General features: G+C 48.1%; 1 protein-coding gene across 9 annotated transcripts in view; it reads left to right on the forward strand.

Annotated features, from left to right (window-relative positions):
• LOC144178680 (uncharacterized) overlaps positions 1 to 19,148 on the forward strand; it is a 135,583-nt gene that overhangs the window by 106,046 nt on the left and 10,389 nt on the right. For all 9 annotated transcript variants that reach the window (XM_077706689.1, XM_077706694.1, XM_077706696.1 and 6 more), the window contains 8 exons: positions 4,647 to 4,934; positions 7,050 to 7,154; positions 7,228 to 7,581; positions 10,752 to 10,867; positions 14,630 to 14,747; positions 14,861 to 15,020; positions 17,030 to 17,166; positions 18,498 to 18,628. In XM_077706689.1, the coding sequence (XP_077562815.1) occupies positions 4,647 to 4,934; positions 7,050 to 7,154; positions 7,228 to 7,581; positions 10,752 to 10,867; positions 14,630 to 14,747; positions 14,861 to 15,020; positions 17,030 to 17,166; positions 18,498 to 18,628 (1,409 nt within the window). The remainder of the gene's footprint in view (positions 1 to 4,646; positions 4,935 to 7,049; positions 7,155 to 7,227; positions 7,582 to 10,751; positions 10,868 to 14,629; positions 14,748 to 14,860; positions 15,021 to 17,029; positions 17,167 to 18,497; positions 18,629 to 19,148) is intronic.

Genomic DNA, 19,148 nt, shown 5'->3' on the forward strand with positions numbered 1-19,148 from the left:
CTCTTGCCTTCGTCTGCTCTCGTTCCTTTCTCACGACTGTTGCTTGCCGCGGTGTCTCTCACCACTACCGCCTGGTCCTTCCTTCTCTGTTCTACCTCACTGGCCGACACTTCGCCAGTGTTCTTTTACCCTCTTTATTTCTCTCTCTTTTTTTTATGTTATGTTTCTATATTGATGGGTCTAATCTCGGTTTGCGTTTGTGGACTGGCCACTGACGTGCCGTCAGCTACTGGAATGGGAAGCTGAGGGCTTTGTTTGCTTTCCCCTTTCTTCTGTTTCTTTCCCATTTTCTCACTTTCTTTACATCCCACATCCCATTTTCTGGCAAAGTTTTTGTATGCGGTTTGCATTCTTTGTTTTTTTCATCATGTCTGCATTGTGGCCTGTCTGCAGCATTGGAGGTGTTTGTTTGCGCATGTGGCTGGAAGAGGTTGGCGAAAGCATGCTCTGAATGTGAAATGCTCCACTTGCAGGAGTGCCTTGCTTGTGTGAAGTACTTCACACGCTGCACAGTCGTGTTTGGCCTGCAAGAAATTTATAGTTGGACACGACGGCTTGATTAATAAGTGCCTAGTCAAGTTCTGTAAAGGACCTCTCGACATTGCGTCATCTATTGCTGGCAGTGTCTTTACCAGCACCGTGTGGGGTAGCAAGGGCTGCTGCTGCACATGCTACCCAGCACAGGCAGCATGTGCAGGAGCAATCCCTTCCGTGTGTGTGCACGAGGTCGTCATAATTTTTAACCATTGCCCGAGGCCAAATTTTTGGTACAGTAATGCTCCCAAGTAGCTCTTATTGGCAGGCTTGCTGAATAATGCAAATAGAAATTTGAGCGTTACACACTTGCATTGCAGTGATGCCAGAATGTGCTGGGAAACTCTGGGGGGAGAAGCGCGACTTTGCAGTCACCAAGAGTACACCAGTGCATGCCACACAGACTACTCAAAAAGAAAAAAGAAAAAGAAAAAAAAAAGATGTTTGGGGTGCGTGGAGTTGTTCGGCTAGGAAGGAACCAAGTGATGTTTGCTAATCAAAAGGCTTGGACCATGCCAAGGGCAGGAAGCGTACGTGCCTGCATGGAACCCTTGCTGCGCCTTGTGCGGTTTTAGGCTCTGAATGGGTGCTTGTGTATTTACTGCAATGTAGCGGTGGATCATTTTGTACAATTGAAGGCTTCGAAGCCAGCACATTCATTATTGCGTGCTGCACCTGCTATGGCCTCTGTGCTTTTTATACAAATACAGTCAAACCTCGATGCAACGAAGTTGGTAAAATTCGCAATATACTCCGTTAACATTGAAATTTCGCTACATTGTAATTCGTGGTTAGTGATGACGACGTGAAGCGGTTCCTGCAAACGAAAACGCAGCGCGTATACATGGATGGTGCACTGTTTCTGTTTCTCTCAGAGCTTAATCGTCTACGTGTGCATAAGCATGAACCACATGAAGTTTTTTCTGCACGCAAAAACGCGCCTCGCGAGCCACAGGTGCACAACAAAGTTGCGGAGGAGACCACCCGCGCAATGCGGGTAGCTCCAGCGACCGCTTGCAAACCGCTCGCTGAAACGCTACACAAGTGGCTAACCAAGTTTTTCATGCAGGGAAGAAGCTGATAATCTGGGTGAAATTCGCACTGTAAAACGGGCCCCGCGCCTCTTGGGAAAGCGCCCATCAAATATCCTCCATGGTGGTACGCCTAATCGCCGGCATTCCCGAGCTCTTCAAAGCTCCCGCCGAAGGGGTGTGCGCATCCCCATTGGCGCCAATTGTCAGGCTCCTCCCACAGCCGCACGCAAATTTCTGGCCAAGGCAGAAGCCACCGCCTGTGCGCAATCGCGGACGCAATGGTGAAAAAAACGCACACAAGGCCAATAAAGACCCATAAATGCTTTTCCGCATGTTTGCTGGAATGATGGAACCCAACAAACATAAGCGAACTCGGACAAAGGCCAAAGCAACGGTGGCGTCATATACGCAGTTTGTAGGCAAGGAACTTGTAGGCAAGAGCTCGCTCATGTACTCTGTGGCTTGCTGCATCCACGGCATGGGTGGTTCATGTCATTCGCGTGTTAATGAGACCCCGTTTTGGCGCTTGCATCTTCCAAAGCGTCTTCCAAAATCAACTTCTACAACCAAAATTTCGTGCCTAGTTGTCCATAAAACTTTGTTACACTGAAATTTTGTCAAACGGAACTTCATTGCTCAGAGGGTGAAAATACATGGTGTGCATATACTTGAAGTTAAAAGAAATTACATGGTTTATTACAGGGGGGTTTCATTACATTAAAGTTTGTTACATCGAGGTTTGACTGTATATACTAGTCTCGAAATGCCCTGATCGGGATGTGACATTTCAGATTTTGGGGCATGTACGGACATTCGCCAGGCAGTTAAAAATATTCATGACGCATATGGTTGCAAAGTGGGAGTGGTGCCACCATGCCATGAGAGTATGGCTGAGAGGTTTTTATAAATCTGCAAGTTCTTTATGCCTTGCATTCTCTCACGTGCAGAGCTTGTGTCCTAGAACTTACGTGACTAGTAATAGCCTTGTAAACATGAACTTAAAGCTAACTCGCCAGCTGTCTGTTTTGATACCAGTAATAGAATTGCCAGTGAGATTATTTTTCTTTAGGGAGTTGTTGTAATTGTGGTTTGTCACAATAGTTAGTATATATCTTGATGGCACTAGCAACTGTAATACTTGCTGTTGAGGTCGTCAGGAGGTTCAAGCTGCCTTCACATAAAACATATCACCAGTAAAGCTTAAAGGAGCAGAATAGCTTCTTTATGTTTGTTTTGTGCCATTGCAAAAGTGTACAAACGCTTTTAAGTGCCCCCACCGCCGCCCTTTTTTTATGTAATAGTTACTGAAGCATAAGCGAGAAATTGTAGCTTCCATTGCAAATGGTATTTGTTTTTATTCACCTTTTTGCTCATAGCATAAAGTTCCGAAAGAACAGTCACCCAAGGTACAGTGATATCAAGTGAAAAATACGAGATGTGTGAACTTTCAGGTCAGGTGTGAAAAAACTACAATAAAGTGGCTGCATCGCCAGCCAAAACTGTGGTGACATCAAAAAAAAAATATGAGATGGGCCAACTTCTGGGTCAAGTGCGGAAAGGACAAATAAGTGACCGCATCGACACACGGATAGAGGATTCACGTTTATTTTGTTCCCTCAAGGGCCGTAAAGCCATCGATTTTAGGGGGTGGGCAAACTTGGGGGTCTTTTAGTAAATTGAATATTTCACCCCTAAAGCGGGGTGGGCAATATTTTGGGCTAGGGCATTCTCTCGGAACTTTACGGTAGCTAGTAGAGAGAGAAACGCGACTTCAGTCACTTGCAGAGTATATCGCACACTTGCCACTCACGCACTCGGCTCTTGCTTGTGTTCCTTCAACGACTTCACAGTGTAAGAGTCCACTGAGTGCTTCTTTCCCCAGTTTTTTTCATCCCCCGTCTCTCTCACATGCACCAGCGTTCTCTGCTCAACCCAGCCCCTTCTGCCCAGCCTGCACCACGCTGTGGGGGCCTGCCTCGTGCTTGCTTGGCCCCTCTCTTGTCTGCGCCGCCTCTGTTGGTGCCACCTGAACTAGCTGAACTCCAGAATTCCCTATAAGCACCGAAACCTGCACACAGGAGCATACAATGTGTGCAGGCCTGCTGCAAAACATCCTGGAGGGCTGTTTTGACTTGTGGTCAAAGCACACGGCCTACTGTAGTAACCCAGGGGGGTAATGGCAAGGAGCAAGGGTTTGCCTCCTCCATCAAAGCAACAAGTCTTTTTTTAGAGTAAAGAAATGGGGGTGCTCATTGTGACCATCCTTTTTTGTTTTTAGAGCAAAGTTTCAGGTATACTTTAAACTCATGAAGGGGTCACGGCCTTCTTTGCTGTAGGGGCCACTCTTGTAATAATCAGGCAAGTACGTGTGTGAAATTGGTATTCTGTTTCCCTTGGATGCCAGGAAAGCTAGTGGAACTAGAAGGTATGGGCTCATTTCGCTGTTGAGGTTTGAATATGTTCATGAAGATATTAAAGTAGGCATTGAATTTTATGAAGGCCGTGTAATATGAGGCAGAGTGACAAAATGTAAATAATTTCCTACATTCAAAGATAACACTCGGCGTAATGTGAGCGAGTGACCAGCAGGCAAAAACAATAAAGGAGAGAGATAGAGAGAAGGAAGGAAGGTATGGTGCATTTCTTTGGGTGTACTTTTGAGGGCCCTGCTGCAGCTTCAGCGTTTCTCAAAGAAAAAAAAAAAGAGAGAGAGAGAGAGATTGAGGGGGAGTTGTCGTAGTGAGGTTGATTGATTCTTGAGGGGCTGTGTGCTGTGCATATCTAAATTTGTTTCCTGGCCAGATATAGCCAGTGCCCTGCAGAAAAGAGAAAAAAAATTGAAGGAACTGGCAATTCAATAGTAGATGGCAGGTAATGAGTGCATTCACAAGCCCGCATTTGTCCTCAGTCTGCTCTTCATCACACCAAAGTGAAGCAAAGATGATGAAGTGAGGAGTGATGATGGGCAGTAGCATGCCATGACCTCTACTGCCACGAAGACGTTTCCTTGAAGCATGCGTTGCGCTCTACGGCTTGAAAAGGAGGAGGGAGTGAATGCTCTTTCTCTGTGGCTGCCAGGAGGCCGCGGTGGTGTGCCACGCCGCCAAGGAGGAGCACTCGGCCGGCGGGTTCCGGGGCGAGTGCTGCAGGGAGCGTCCCAGCAGCAAGGCGGTGGACCAGGAGGAGGAGCTGTGCAGCAGCAGCAGCATCAAGGCAGAGGCGGCCGGGGGAGGGGACTCCCGGGCCACCACGCCCCTGGACGATGCGGCCGACGGCCGCTCCTTTGCCGACGAGGAGGACAGCCAGGCGAGCATAGACTCCACCCACCGCAAGAGGGCCTCGCGGCACTCGCTCCACCGGGACCAGGTGGGTGGCTTCTAGGGGTGGCCGCGGTTCTCTGGGAGGACACACCGCACAACTGCCCACATCAGTTAAAGGCTTCGGTAGAGGTGACAAGCAACACTGAGGGCGTGGGCGGAAGAGCACCCTATACTCGCGGACAACTGCAAAACGGCGACGGAAGTTTCCCGTGCGCCTCATTACCGCAGCCAGCTGTTACTCCGCGTGGCGCAAAAAGTGCCTTACTGCAAGTATTTTGAACGTGACACAGGTCATTGCTGTGATTGCTCACACTTAATCCGCTCATAAATCGCTGCAGGTACCAAAAAAACTAAGTGTGATAAAGAAGACGATATTACACATTAAGTGCAGTCTCATTTCAGTCTGGGTTTGTTGCTTCAGTGAACTGATACATTATGTGAGCTATTGCTGTTCTTAACTTGTGCCTGAGTGTGCAGCCTGCTTTCGACTTATACCCCTGTCACACAGGCACTTTCAATTGGGATTGAAACGAAGTGTGATTGACTTTTCGAGCGCGCTCGACGCACCGCGGCTGCTACACAGCACGTTTCATGCCCGATTGAGAAGTTGCACTGGTTGCACCCACGTACTCCAGATGGCACCAAAAATGTACTTCGTGGCCGGCATCTGGTAACTTTGCGCAGTTGTAGGTATACGTAACTATATAAATGTTAAAGGGACCCTGCAACACTCTTTGAGCAGCGCAAGCAAACCTGCGCGACGTTTAGATTACACTGCCAGGAATACCTGAGCCAAATATTACACGTGCACGTGAAGCGGTGAGCGCGCAAATCGATGTGAAAGACACGGAAAAACCAACCGCTCTCTCTTCAGTTGTCCTCATTATGCAACCCCTGGCATGGCCTAAGGGACATCACATAGGCCATGGCTGCCCGATCGGCTGTCACTGGTCAACTTCGCGGCTAGATTCGCCCATTTCCGTCGTCGTCATCGCTGTGTACGAACCTCTTTTATGCCTGAACCTGTAGGCACAGTTTTGCCGTTTCTTTTGTGTTTTGAGTGCGCGCAGAGCTTGAGTGATGAGCTCAATACTTCCCTTTCAACGGGACCACTCGACTACAAACGTTTATTGCTTCAAAAACGCCCTACCAGCCCGAGCGCGCACTTGCGAGCAGGCACCCATGTCTGCTTTTTTGTGGCACCAGACCGGAAATAGGCCCCTCCGTGTTGCGGAGAAAAGGAGAAAACTACCCCGGCATGTGATATATCGAAGGCCGCCGAAGAGAACGCCGCGAGCCGCCCGCGAGCGCGCAGCTTTCGTCGCGTTGCCGCGGTCGAGTTGAGAGGGAACGATTATGCGCGATTTTTCAGCGCGCGTAGTTTCGTTAATTGTGAACGGATTTTCATAATTCTTGCAGGAGGAGATTTCTGGGACAATAGACTCTATCCCAAAATACATTACTAGTAGTCGATGGCAAGTGTTGCAGGGTCCCTTTAACCGCACACCTATCTGCGCCAAGTTATTTGATACAATTTGTGGTGTTCTTTGAAGTTGTCAACTTGTGTGCCATTAGTCAGCAGGGACAAGAGTATCACCACTTCTGTCCGATTGCACTTGGAATCCTCAATCGCGCTTGGGGAACCAGAATTGAGTTCGAGCAGGATCGATTTGGATCGACCCAATCGCGATTGAACCGTGTGACAGGGGTATTAATGTGGATGCGGTCACCATTTGGGACTGTTCAAGAGTGGAGGATAAAAAAAAGGCACTTTTTTGTTATTTTCCTGGGGACTTTATAGTAATCAATAAAAATATCGATAAAATGGCCATTGTACCATGGTTGATTGCACTGTAACTGGTCTGCACATACAGTGGAGTGAGATGCAGTAGCACTTTTTTGGCCAGCCAGCTTTTCTGGCTTGTGTCATCCACTGAGTGTGTCAGTGGGGTGCCCCTGCTTTTGGAATTCTTCTTAGGTGACATCATGAGTCGTTCATTTTGTTGGCCTTTGCGACTGGTTTCTGGAGGGTACCTTACAAGTAGCCTATTATAGTAGATGTTTTTCTTTTTTCTTGTTCCTTTTCGAATCAAGGCTTCGTGAGATTCCTCTGCAGGAGTGTGCAAAATTCCTCTCTCCCACTACTCCCCATCTCGTGTAGGAGCCCATGGTGAAGAAGTGGAAAGATGTGAGGTGGAAGCTGTGGACTGTGGACTTTGTTGGCTGCACAAAGTACGAGCCTCCCTCGGAAGACGAAGTTGCTCGGGTGAGTGCTCTCTCCCTCTGCGTGATGAGGCCTGTGCTGCATCTCCTTCCTCTTTCCTGTCATCGCTCCCCAGCTGCTGGACGCCCAGGAGATCTGCGTGAAGCCCGAGCGTCCCGTGGCAGACACGCGCCAGTGCCTGCTGTGCCACGACTACGGGGACGGGGAGACGGAGGGGCCTGCGCGGCTGCTGAACCTGGACGTGGACCGCTGGGTGCACCTCAACTGCGCCCTGTGGTCCCAGGAGGTGTACGAGACGGTCAACGGGGCCCTCATGAACGTGGCGTCGGCCTGCCGCCGGGCGCTGCTGCTCACCTGCTGCCGCTGCCACCGGACGGGCGCGTCGCTGCGCTGCTTCCGCCTCCGCTGCACCGCCGCCTACCACTTCCCCTGCGCCAGCCGCGACGGGTGCTCCTTCTTCAAGGACAAGGTCTCCCACTGTGCCCTACGCTTTTCATTTAAAAAAGGAAGATCGCACGGGGGCAAAGTGTTTTTGATTGAGGAAGAGGCAAGAGAGATTTTGTGAGACAGCGGCTTCACTGGGATTCGAGCTGACGCACTTGGGCGACCCACCATAGCGACTCAGGTGCCAAGGCATTGCGCTTTTGAGCCTGTGGAAAATGGATGAGAAGGCGGGAGACTTGAGCGCAACTTCTCACATTTTCCCCATGAATCATTAGTTCATGTGATTGGCAGCCACCGACCAATAGCCAATGAACATAGTGTGATTGTAGCGAGGCCTCTGGCTCTGTTTGAGCACACCGCTTTAGTGCTAGCATGGAGTTAACAAACTGATTTCGGTTCTTAGTATTTCCCCAATGATGTTACTGCGGGGAATTGCACAGTTTGCTTATATAACTGGTGTTCCTTTCTTTGGTGGAAAGAGCATCTTTTCATGCCGGAATGAGGTTGAGAAAGTTTTCAAAGGCTAGTTCCTTCAAATAAAACAACGATATACAGGGTGTTGCGACGATAACTGGAACACTTTAAAAATTTTTCCTGAGCGATCCGCCGCTCTGTTCGCGCTCAAACTTCACACAAAGGTCGCATTTTGTAATCTATTTTGTTTGACACCGGGAACAACAACGGTACTTACCTGTTTATTCTGAAAATAAATAAAAACGATTTTCGCCTATGGGAAAATGGCCGCTGATTTGGACGTGCGAGCCAGCGCAAGTTGATGTTGGAACGACGGAACCACCTGCAGAGTGAAACGCATGTTTGGGATTCACGTACTGAGCCAAATGGTGCAGCAGACGATCAGAAAATGCACCTAGAAATGAGCTAACAGACGATCAGAAAACCCGGTTTTCGGGCTCGCACGTCCAAATCGCCGCCATTTTCCCATAGGCGAAAATCGTTTTTATTAGGGGTGTGCGAATATCAATTTTTTAATTTCGAAGCGAATTCGAATAATAAAAATAAAGTTCGAATCGAATCGAATATTTTTCGAATATTTTTCGAATACGAATACCTATTGTTTTTCGTAAAATTAAAGTTTTCACCATCTAGAGACACAAAAACTGCAACTTTATTGCACAACAAATCATACAAAGTAAAATTAGAAATTACACAATACCATGGCACTCAGCAGGTTAAGGTCTGCACTCACTTAAATGTTAACATGGAGAAAGGTTAACTGCTCGACATGTTCGGGGAGCAGTGACAACCTCCTGCTCGTCACGACTCCACCAGATACCGAAAGCAGCCGCTCACTTGAGACGCTATAGTGGCTGGCATGCCCGAGCCTGTGCACATTGCCGCGCGCTGATACAGTAAAATCTCGATGATACTAATCTCGCGGGACCGCGAAAAATATTCGTATCATCCGAAATTCGTATGAATTAACACAGACCAAAAAATTGAGCGCTGAAAAAAGTTTTCGTTTATTTCTTCTCTTACTTTCGCATGAAGAAATTCGTGATTTTTTCTGCTTTTTTTAACCCCCATGTCGCAAAGCAGTCCTTTCTGGAGCACGTAAAGCTTCGCGCTCGTCTCCTCACTCGCTGTGCCCAAGCTCGCTACACGCCGCAACAGTCAAGCGTGAACCGCATGGTGCGTTTTTGCACGCGATTCGCTCACCTCGGCTCTGCGAGCGCTGTATTTTTACGCCCGCATCGACGATTTCGCGCCCGCGGTAGCGCCTACCTCGGTCAGAAAATGACGCACGACGCGTGCGGCAGAATGGAGGAGCCTGACTACTTGCGATGAGATCGAGAGAGCCGGCTTGCCTCCGCTGGCATAGAGTTTCATACTAATATATTAGTATGAAACTCTATGTCCGCTGGAGATGGTTAGGCTTAGCACCTCGGCAAATATTTTACGGGCGCTAGCGGCGCGGATGATGTTTTATAGTACCGTTTTCGCATGCATTATCAGCTCCTTTACCGCACAAACAACTTCGTGCCTCCCTTGAGCCGCATTTTAAAGAGTGGTTAGAAACGGTCGCTCGAGCGCCCGCGCCACTTCGCGGCTGGAGCCGACGCCATGTTGACGCCGCCGGCCGCGCCGCGCGCAGCGTGGGGGTGGTTTCCCGGCGGTGTCAGCGCGCGTTGGGCGTGCGCAGAGCGTTTTCGCGAGCAGAAAACAACAACAGCCTGGCCGTTTCTGGAGAAAAAGTGACAAACAGGGAAGCGAGAGCCGTCGCTTGCTCGTTCGGCAGTCGGGTGCCCGCCGGTTCGTTCGTATCTTCCGCCGGGCCGCCCAGGTCCGTTCGTAACAGCCGAAATTTTCTCATTGCAAACAATGCAATTTCGCCGGGACTTTTCGGAAATTCGTATCATCCCGAAATTCGCACCCCCGGAATCATATCATCGAGAGTCCACTGTAACTACGAATAAACACCAATACAGTCTGCGAAAGCACGTACCGTTCTCGTGTATATGCTTCGCGACTTTGCTGCAGAGACACGCTCAGAATTTTTTTTTTTTTTTTAGTTTTGGGTGGTTCGAATATTTCGAACCATAAAAGTGTCGTTCGAATCGAATCGAATACCGAAAAATTCGAATCGAATATTCGAAGTTTCGAATATTCGCACACCCCTAGTTTTTATTTATTTTCAGAATAAACAGGTAACTACCGTTGTTGTTTCCGGTGTCAAACAAAATAGACCACAAAATGCGACCTTTGTGTGAAGTTTGAGCGCGAACAGAGCGGCCGATCGCTCAGGAAAAATTTTTAAAGTGTTCCAGTTATCGTCGCAACACACTGTATGTTGTGCTCAATGTCCCTTTAAGTGACGGGGGGTTGTTTTTGAGAGGACAAGTATCAATCCAACCTCTCCGCCAACATTCTCTTGGTCAAGAGTTCCCTGGCCACCTCACTTGCCACCTATGCTGGAAAATTCCCACATAACCTGCTCATAATCCTTCCTAACTTTGCCATATTTGGTTTTGTAACAGAAGTACTTATGCCAACTTAGTGGCAGAAATATTTTAGTTGCGTTGGTTCCTGCTTTAAATTCTTAAGAGTAGAGTGGCCGGCGGCACCATGTTAAGATGCGTTAGCAATTGGTGATGTCTGCTTTGGTGTTGATTTATTCGTGTTGCCCATCTGGCCTTCATCCCCGAATCCTTCCTTCTCGACCCATGTGCATTGCAGACCATCCTGTGTCCCCAGCACACGCCCCGTGTCCCGAACCTTGAGAACGTCTTGGAGTCCGTGGCCGTCTTCCGGAGGGTGTACATAAACCGGGACGAGCACAAACAAGTCGCTAGGTAAGGCCTCCCACTGGACTCCGACTCGGTTTCACTCTGTGCTATAAAGGAGGTGTGTTCTGCATACGCCTGGCGGGAATGGTACAGAGTACCATTGAAACTGATGGCAAACCATCCCAGAACTGAATAAAATGAAGAAAAGTCGAAGCACCAGTACCTTGCTGTGTGCCGGTGTGGGCAAGACCACCACTGCCACACGGTGGTCTTGTGAGAAATGGATTGCTACGCCTGCTGCCCTGCTTGTTTGGTCCTCTGCCCATGGGGGAAATTTAGGCGTGTTGGAAGCCTTTCCTAGACTCATGCAAGCACTTGGCAAGGGCAAATTGAAAATGGCAAAAGAGCTATGATTGCAAAAGTGGGAAGGGAGGAAAGAAGTTGTACTGAAATACTTGCAGCCTTTTTTTAAACTACATATGCAGCTTTCTTTGTGTAGTAGTTTCTTTCTGGTTAAAAGTGACGTCCTAATAATTGCTGAAGATTCTTGAAAGTCAGCTTACAAGAAAAGCGTATGTTGGCACTGTGGTACTGGAAATCTACTGGACAAATTGCCATCCTAAGTACCTGTCTGAAGGAACCTCAAAATTGAGGTGTTGGGAGGGCTTATGCCTTAGAATTGGTGCTTGAAGCGATTTGACGTCCTTTCCTTATTTCTTACGAATATGTTGTAATGTGGTAATATTAAAAGCTCATTGTTGGTAGTTTCATTGCATTGTGACATCGTCGTGTACACTTTGCCTGTTCTGTCCAATTTAATGGAGTCTTGGCTCAGCTCTTTATTGTAACTGCTGGTAGGAGCTGCATTGCACTACCCACATGGTGGCCTGTTGTGGCCCCATCCCCAATTTTCACCTTGTATCTTAGTAAAATACCTGGGGTCATTACACTACACACATATACCGTATTTACTCGAACCTAGGCCGCCCTTGATTGCAGGCCGACCCCTGCGATTCGCAAGGCCAAAGCAACAACGACAAAAAAACTTACCTCAAATGCAGGCTAAATGAAAAAAAATGCCATTTCATTGACAGAAAACGCAGCATTTTTATTGTGTAAGCACACATTCCGTAGGCACATATGTATAAAGTTTATTCTTCATCGTCGTCATCATCGTTCGCAACATCACTGTCCTCTCCTCTTTGTTGCTGAGTTCACCCCAGAGGGCATCATCCTCGCTTCTGTCCGTAGCGTTTGAAATACAGAACCTTTCAAAAGCTCTTATGTTTCATCTAGAATATTGTTCCACGCCAGGGCTATCTAGTTCACCAGCTGCAAAAAGACCTTTTGCTTAAAGGCCGCACTGTAGTGGCACCGCTCAATTGGTGCCATCGCTTCTCAAACACAGGTGGCACTGGTGGCGCAGGTGTTTCGTGGGCACAAGGTTAAAGGCCAACTGCACTCAAATTTTTCTTTGTCCAAATTTGATCCAAATAAGCAGTATAAGCTGTTAAAATCATCTTGGCGAAATCCTAAGCTTCGTAAGCACACAGCACACTAGGTACCGTCGTTCAAAGTAGCTCCGTGCCGACGATGTTTGCACCTGGCGGAGAGTCGCCGAAACAAGTTCCGAGCGGCGTGTGACGGAGGTTGGGGACCCTGTCCCGTGGAGCTCGCGCTTCTCCGGCGACTTGCACGGCACTCCGCCGGGCGCAGGGATGCATTCGCCCGGGGTTTCTCTGCTACACCACCGCGCTGCACAGCCGTCGCCATCACATCTTTCAAACCAACTGCATAGGTAGCAATATCCGCCTTTTTTTTTCAGTGCAATAAAATATGTTAGAAGCCTAAAAAATATACGCGCGCTTGCGAACGTTCTTGAGCTAGCAAAACTCTTCTTATAATACTTTGAAATAATATTTCTACTAAAAAAGAAATAGCGCGACACGCAAATTTGCCTTACATTTCGCATTCCTCTTGCATCTATCACAGAAAAAAAGGATCTTTTATAAAGTCTTGACCACTTGACCTTCCGCGTCCGATATTTGCAATATTTGGGCTGGGCCAACGTCACCTCCTTCCCTTAGACCTGTCCAAAGTTTTGCGACCTAACTAGGGTTGTTGTACACGCGGGTATAAACATTTGTGCGACTTTTGCCTCACTCTCTAAGTGAACCTTGCTCGTGGTAACAAATATATCCGCACAAATATCAGCCATCGTCTTTGCGAAGTGCGAAAGCTAACGAAACTGCTCTTCCCATAAACAATAAACTTGTTTTTTTTTTTTTTTTTTTTTTTTTTTTTAATTCTCTAATGAAGTATTTACTTTTGTAGAGCACTAGAATTACTTAAAAGTCAAATGTTTTCAACAGCACATATATGTCTCTGGTGCAAGTAGAAGACAGCGGAAGATAGGTAATTTTTTCGTGTTTTAGCGCAATAGCTGTGGAAGCTGGATTATAGTTTTAGATCCCTTTTATAATTTGATTCTCGATGTGCAGCAAGGCGAAAAATACTAGGCTGATATATATATGCACGAAGCTGTTTGCGCGTAATGTAGAGGAAAAATAGTGGTTGATCTGCGCCCGCGTGCGGTTTGTTCCCTTCAAAGAGAAGCAATGTCACAGCCGAGGCGCCGGCTAACCAAAGCTGCTTTTCGATATCGTACGAGCACCTGGCTTTGTAAATCAGGGCCCGCTTTTTTACTCACAATTCCCACGATTGCTACAATGGCAATTATTCTGATGGAAAAATAACTGTTGTACGGTCTACTTCATTTCGATTGATAGCAACGCTATGTCGGAATCGCGCCTAACTCTATCCTGGGCAAACGTTAGTGGTAGTTCTTCTGTGGAAATCACAGCGCGAAACGCGACGCTACCACGCGCATTTGAAGGCGGATCCGAGCGGCCGCCGGTTCTAGCAGGGCCGCTTCCGTTCCGTCACGTACGTCACGTCCGGCCACCGGTAATGGCCGCCTTTTCTATTCAGTTTCGGTTCCGAAAACGCCAATGTCGCAAGCCGTTTGCGTCGCTCAGGTTCATGTTTGAAACGTAGTATTTTGCATTTCGCACTCTTTTTATGTGTACTATTAGGGGACATTATTTTTACGTTGTCAAAAATTTGAGTGCAGTTGGCCTTTAAGGCGCAACGCTTCCAAAACTCTACCAATACGACTGCACCAAACGATCGCTTCCCAAAAACTGCCAACTCTGCACCCACACCACCGTACCACGCGAGAGGAGGGGGCGTTGAAGTGCATGGCAATCGCCAGCGCCATAATCTCATCACAATCCACCCTTGCTCGATGACCCTCAGTGCAAGATTGCAGAACAATGGACAGTACGAAGCAGGCGACGCAATTCGCCTGTGTAACCGTGGAGACTACCCCTTGCCGTTGAGCCCGAGCGACCACGTCACTGTGCAGCTACCGTAGAATGTGGGAAAATGAGCCTTGGGCACGCATGGCAAGCTGTCATGCCACTAGCGCAGCTGGGCCTTTAGCGGTGAGACCATGGTACTTGAATCTATGCCGTCCCCTACTTTAGCTCAGTTTTTCTTTTTTTTTTTTTTTTTGGAAAAAAAAACATCGGCCTAGGTTCGAGTAAATATGGTATATGGTATGTCATTCTCAGCCCAATGTTATATTGTCCCAGCCACTGCCCCTGCATGCTTGCCACTTGCTGTGCGCACCTTACTTGAGAGCTGGAATTTTACTACGTGCTTTGATACTGGGCACACTTGGCATCACGTGGAAAGATGAATGCCTCTCGAGGTTGTTGGCCGCAAGCTTGCTTATTGCTCCTCCCGTCTTGCCCTGCTCCACAGCATGATTCACAAGGGGGAGCAGAATCTCCTGCGAGTGGGCAGCCTCATCTTCCTCAGTGTGGGACAGCTGCTGCCGCACCAGCTGCAGAACTTCCACACCCAGAACTGCATCTACCCGGTGAGTGGGCAGTGTGACAGGGGCTCACACCCCCGACTTGTACGAGGTTGCGGTATCATTCGTGTGGTTTGATGCTAACGCCCCATCCACTGCCCCTTCTCCCCCATCCCCAGGTGGGCTACAAGGTGGTGCGCATCTACTGGAGCATGCACAAGCTGGGCGCGCGGAGCCGCTACACGTGCAGCATCCACGACGTGGACGGCCAGCCCCAGTTCCAGGTGCAGGTCTCGTACAACGGCCAGGAGAAGACGCTGGTCCACCACACGCCCAAGGGTACGACATCACCTGGGGCCCTTTTGAGTGCACTAGTCGTAGCTCACTCGCTGGACTCAAGTAGAGCCACACACGGCGTTCCATCGTAGCGGCAGTCGTCGCAGTGTAACCCAGAGGCTTCGAAAGCCAAGTGGTTTATATAGTCATAAGTAGGGGTGTGCGAATATCAATTTTTTAATTTCGAAGCGAATTCGAATAATAAAAACAAAGTTCGAATCGAATCGAATATTTTTCGAATATTTTTCGAATACGAATACTTATTGTTTTTTGTAAAATTAAAGTTTTCACCATCTAGAGACACAAAAACTGCAACTTTATTGCACAACAAATCATACAAAGTAAAATTAGAAATTACACAATACCATTGCACTCAACAGGTTAAGGTCTGCACTCACTTAAATGTTAACATGGAGAAAGGTTAACTGCTCGACATGTTCGGGGAGCAGTGACAACCTCCTGCTCATCACGACTCCACCAGATACTGAAAGTAGCCGCTCACTTGAGACACTAGTGGCTGGCATGCCCGCGCCCGTGCACATTGCCGCGCGCTGATACAGTAAAATCTCGATGATACTAATCTTGCGGGACCGCGAAAAATATTCGCATCATCCGAAATTCGTATGAACCAACACAGACCAAAAAATTGAGCGCTGAAAAAAGTTTTCGTTTATTTCTTCTCTTACTTTCGCGTGAAGAAATTCGTGATTTTTTCTGCTTTTTTTAACCCCCATGTCGCAAAGCAGTCCTTTCTGGAGCACGTAAAGCTTCGCGCTCGTCTCCTCACTCGCTGTGCCCAAGCTCACTACACGCCGCAACAGTCAAGCGTGAACCGCATGGTGCGTTTTTGCACGCGATTCGCTCGCCTCGGCTCTGCGAGCGCTGTATTTTCACGCCCGCATCGACGATTTCGCGCCCGCGGTAGCGCCTACCTCGGTCAGAAAATGACGCACGACGCGCGCGGCAGAATGGAGGAGCCTTCAGACTACTTGCAATGAGATCGAGACAGCCGGCTTGGCTCCGCCGGAGATTGTTAGGCTTAGCACCCCGGCAAATATTTTACGGGGGCTTTCTAGCGGCGCAGATGATGTTTTATAGTACCGTTTTCGCATGCATTATCAGCTCCTTTACCGCACAAGCAACTTCGTGTCTCCCTTGAGCCGCATTTTAAATAGCGGTTAGAAACGGTCGCTCGAGCTTCCGCGCCACTTCGCGGCTGGAGCCGACGCCATGTTGACGCCGCCGGCCGCGCCGCGCGCAGCGTGGGGGTGGTTTCCCGGCGGTGTCAGCGCGCGTTGGGCGTGCGCAGAGCGTTTTCGCGAGCAGAAAACAACAACACCGATACAGTCTGCGAAAGCACGTACCGTTCGCCTTGTATATGCTTCGCAACTTTGCTGCTGAGACACGCTCTGAATTTATTTATTTTTTTTTTTTTTTTTAGTTTTGGGTGGTTCGAATATTTCGAACCATAAAAGTGTCATTCGAATCGAATCGAATACCAAAAAATTCGAATCGAATATTCGAAGTTTCGAATATTCGCACACCCCTAGTCATAAGTGTTCGAAACTCGTGGATCGCTGGCATTTGTCGTACATCTCCACATTGTTTAGCGCAAAGAAAACTGCAGGTACATTTGAGACAAAATATACGTAATTAACCGGCAGCGCCCACGTTTATTTAGTTAGAAACGCTCATTGGGTTGGTTTTTTGCGATAGTAAGCGAAAAAAAGTGGCAGTGCAACACTGGCACGTGCAGGAGGAAAAGCAAGCACAAAGAGAACAGAACTCCCGCTGGCGCAGTTTCAGGCAGGGGGCACGCGAGCACGTCGGGAAATTTGAAATGCATTGGGTGGTAGCAGTGAGCGGATAACGGTGCTACAGCCCGTTATGGCGAATCACTGCTCTGCACTTCCGACAGCTTTCACTTTGAATGAAACTTTTTTCACTGCGTCAGTGGAGATGGAGAGTGGAGAAACCCAAACCCACTCCTTGCCTCTGTTTCTGTGTCCCAGGTGTCTGGCAGAAGGTGCTCCAACCTATCGAGAACTTCCGCAGGGAAGCCCAGGCCATCAAGGTCTTCTCTAACTTCATCACGGGAGAAGATCTCTTTGGGCTGACAGAACCCACCATCGTGAGGATCACCGAGTCGGTGAGTTGCATGGGAGGGGGACGACAAAATAAGTGCAGCGTAGCTGGGAGGGGACCGGCCAGTGCTTCACTTGAACCATATTGCAGGATACTTCAAATGTGACGCTAGCATGTGAATATGAATGTTACGCTGTCTGTTTTTGTGCGTACAGTGGAAGAAATCTATACTACAAGTGTTTGCCGTGCATCACGTATGACTAGAAAGCAGGTAAAAACTTCAAACTTAAGAGTTTGGTCTAACCCACTTATAGCTACTTGCACTTATTACAAATGAAGGTGGAGTGGCTGTCGCCGTATTGTAATGGCAGCCAAATCTTGCAAATTAACTTCAGTTTGTAATAGTAACAGTTTGTAGTGTGACTGTTCTGTCCCTTACAAATGTGTTCATTTGTATGAGCCTTCCTAAACTGAGACAGAACAATTTATAGACAGTGTAGTGTGGGATGTGGCAGTAGATACTTGGCTTGCGCATTGCTCATGATCAATGAAAAAAGAAAAGATGATGAGGTATTTCAAGCCAGGAAAGGCTGGCTTCTTGTCTTTTTCTCACCTTTCTTGTGGGCAGGGCATGAAAGTCAGCAGCTCGCTTGCAGGTCATGAGCACCCCAGTTGCTATTACTCTGTAGGCTCTTTTAAGATAAAGGAACACTTCAATATAATTCGGATAGCAAAAGGCCACTCATGTGACACACTCCCACCGGCTCACTGGATCTCCAAGACCCTTGTGCAGCAGGTGTGGAGAGGGCCTATCCGTGATCCACATCCTTGTTCCATTCGAAGCACTTGACACAGCAAGACGCAGACACTCCAGAACTTTACAGATAACACATTTCACTAAACCCACCATGTTTTCTATTAAACGCGTTTTCAAGTGCGTAACAGACATCCAATTTTCACACTTAATTTTATACCACACGTAATCACAACCTGGCTATTTGCAGCAGCCATCTTTACTGATTTTTAATAAGCATTTCACATTTATTTTTACTGAAAGGTTCTTTTTTTTTTTTTTCCCTTTCACCCCACTTTCATGAAATGTGTTCTTATTTTGGCACTCTTTGCTGATAGTTGGCCCTGCACCATAAAACATTAGTCATCATCATCAATATGGATAGCGAAATTCTTTCAAAACAATTGCTGTGCAAGTATTCCCTTGAATATTGTGGGGTGAAAGTGCGTGCAGGCCCCGGGGTGCCACACAGCACAAAGACAACAAAGCCCTGTTTTGCCGCTCCGCAACCTGCCATACGGAGCGTGTTTCTGCAGCAGCAATGCACTGTCTTGAACAGTGCCACCTGGCTGAGACTGACTGTGTGTGTGGTGCTTGCCCAGCTTCCCGGGGTGGACACGCTGAGTGACTACAGCTTCCGGTATGGGCGTTCACCGCTGCTGGAACTTCCCCTGGCCATCAACCCGACCGGCTGCGCCCGGGCCGAGCCAAAGCTGCGCACCCACTTCAAGAGGTGCGTGGGGGGCTCGGAGGATTGGTCCCAGTATCTTCTTTGGCCTGTCACTTCGACAAGAGGGGCTCGAGATAGCACCAGTGTCTTCCTTTGACAGCAATCACGGTATGGTACTTGCAAGCTGAGAAGTTACAACTGATGCCGGTGCAAGTTTCTTACTTAATATCTTATTGCTTGACATTTTGTTGGCGTCAATGAATACCGTATTTACTCGCATAATCCTCGCACTTTTTTTTCGGAAAAGTCAATGCAAAGTTAGGGGTGCGAGAATTAAGCGGGGAAAAAAAAAAAATCCCGTGCACAGGGTTGCCAATTTGCCTTATGCCGATCCCGCTAAATGTAGCGGTCGTTTTTTGTATATGTAAGCTCAGTGTTGCCAACAGCAGCTATTTCTATTTATTTTTTTATTTACAAAGTAAACAGTCTCCCGTCGACCAGCGATCGTGAAATTGCCACCTTTGATTTCTGGCGCGCGCCCTATCTCGTCGTCATGTGCGTGCCCTACTCCAGTAACGCACGT

Source organism: Haemaphysalis longicornis, unplaced genomic scaffold (assembly GCF_048455015.1).
Source record: "Haemaphysalis longicornis isolate Haplotype H1 unplaced genomic scaffold, Haemaphysalis longicornis Haplotype H1 scaffold_4, whole genome shotgun sequence".
NCBI classification, from domain to species: Eukaryota; Metazoa; Arthropoda; class Arachnida; order Ixodida; family Ixodidae; genus Haemaphysalis; species Haemaphysalis longicornis.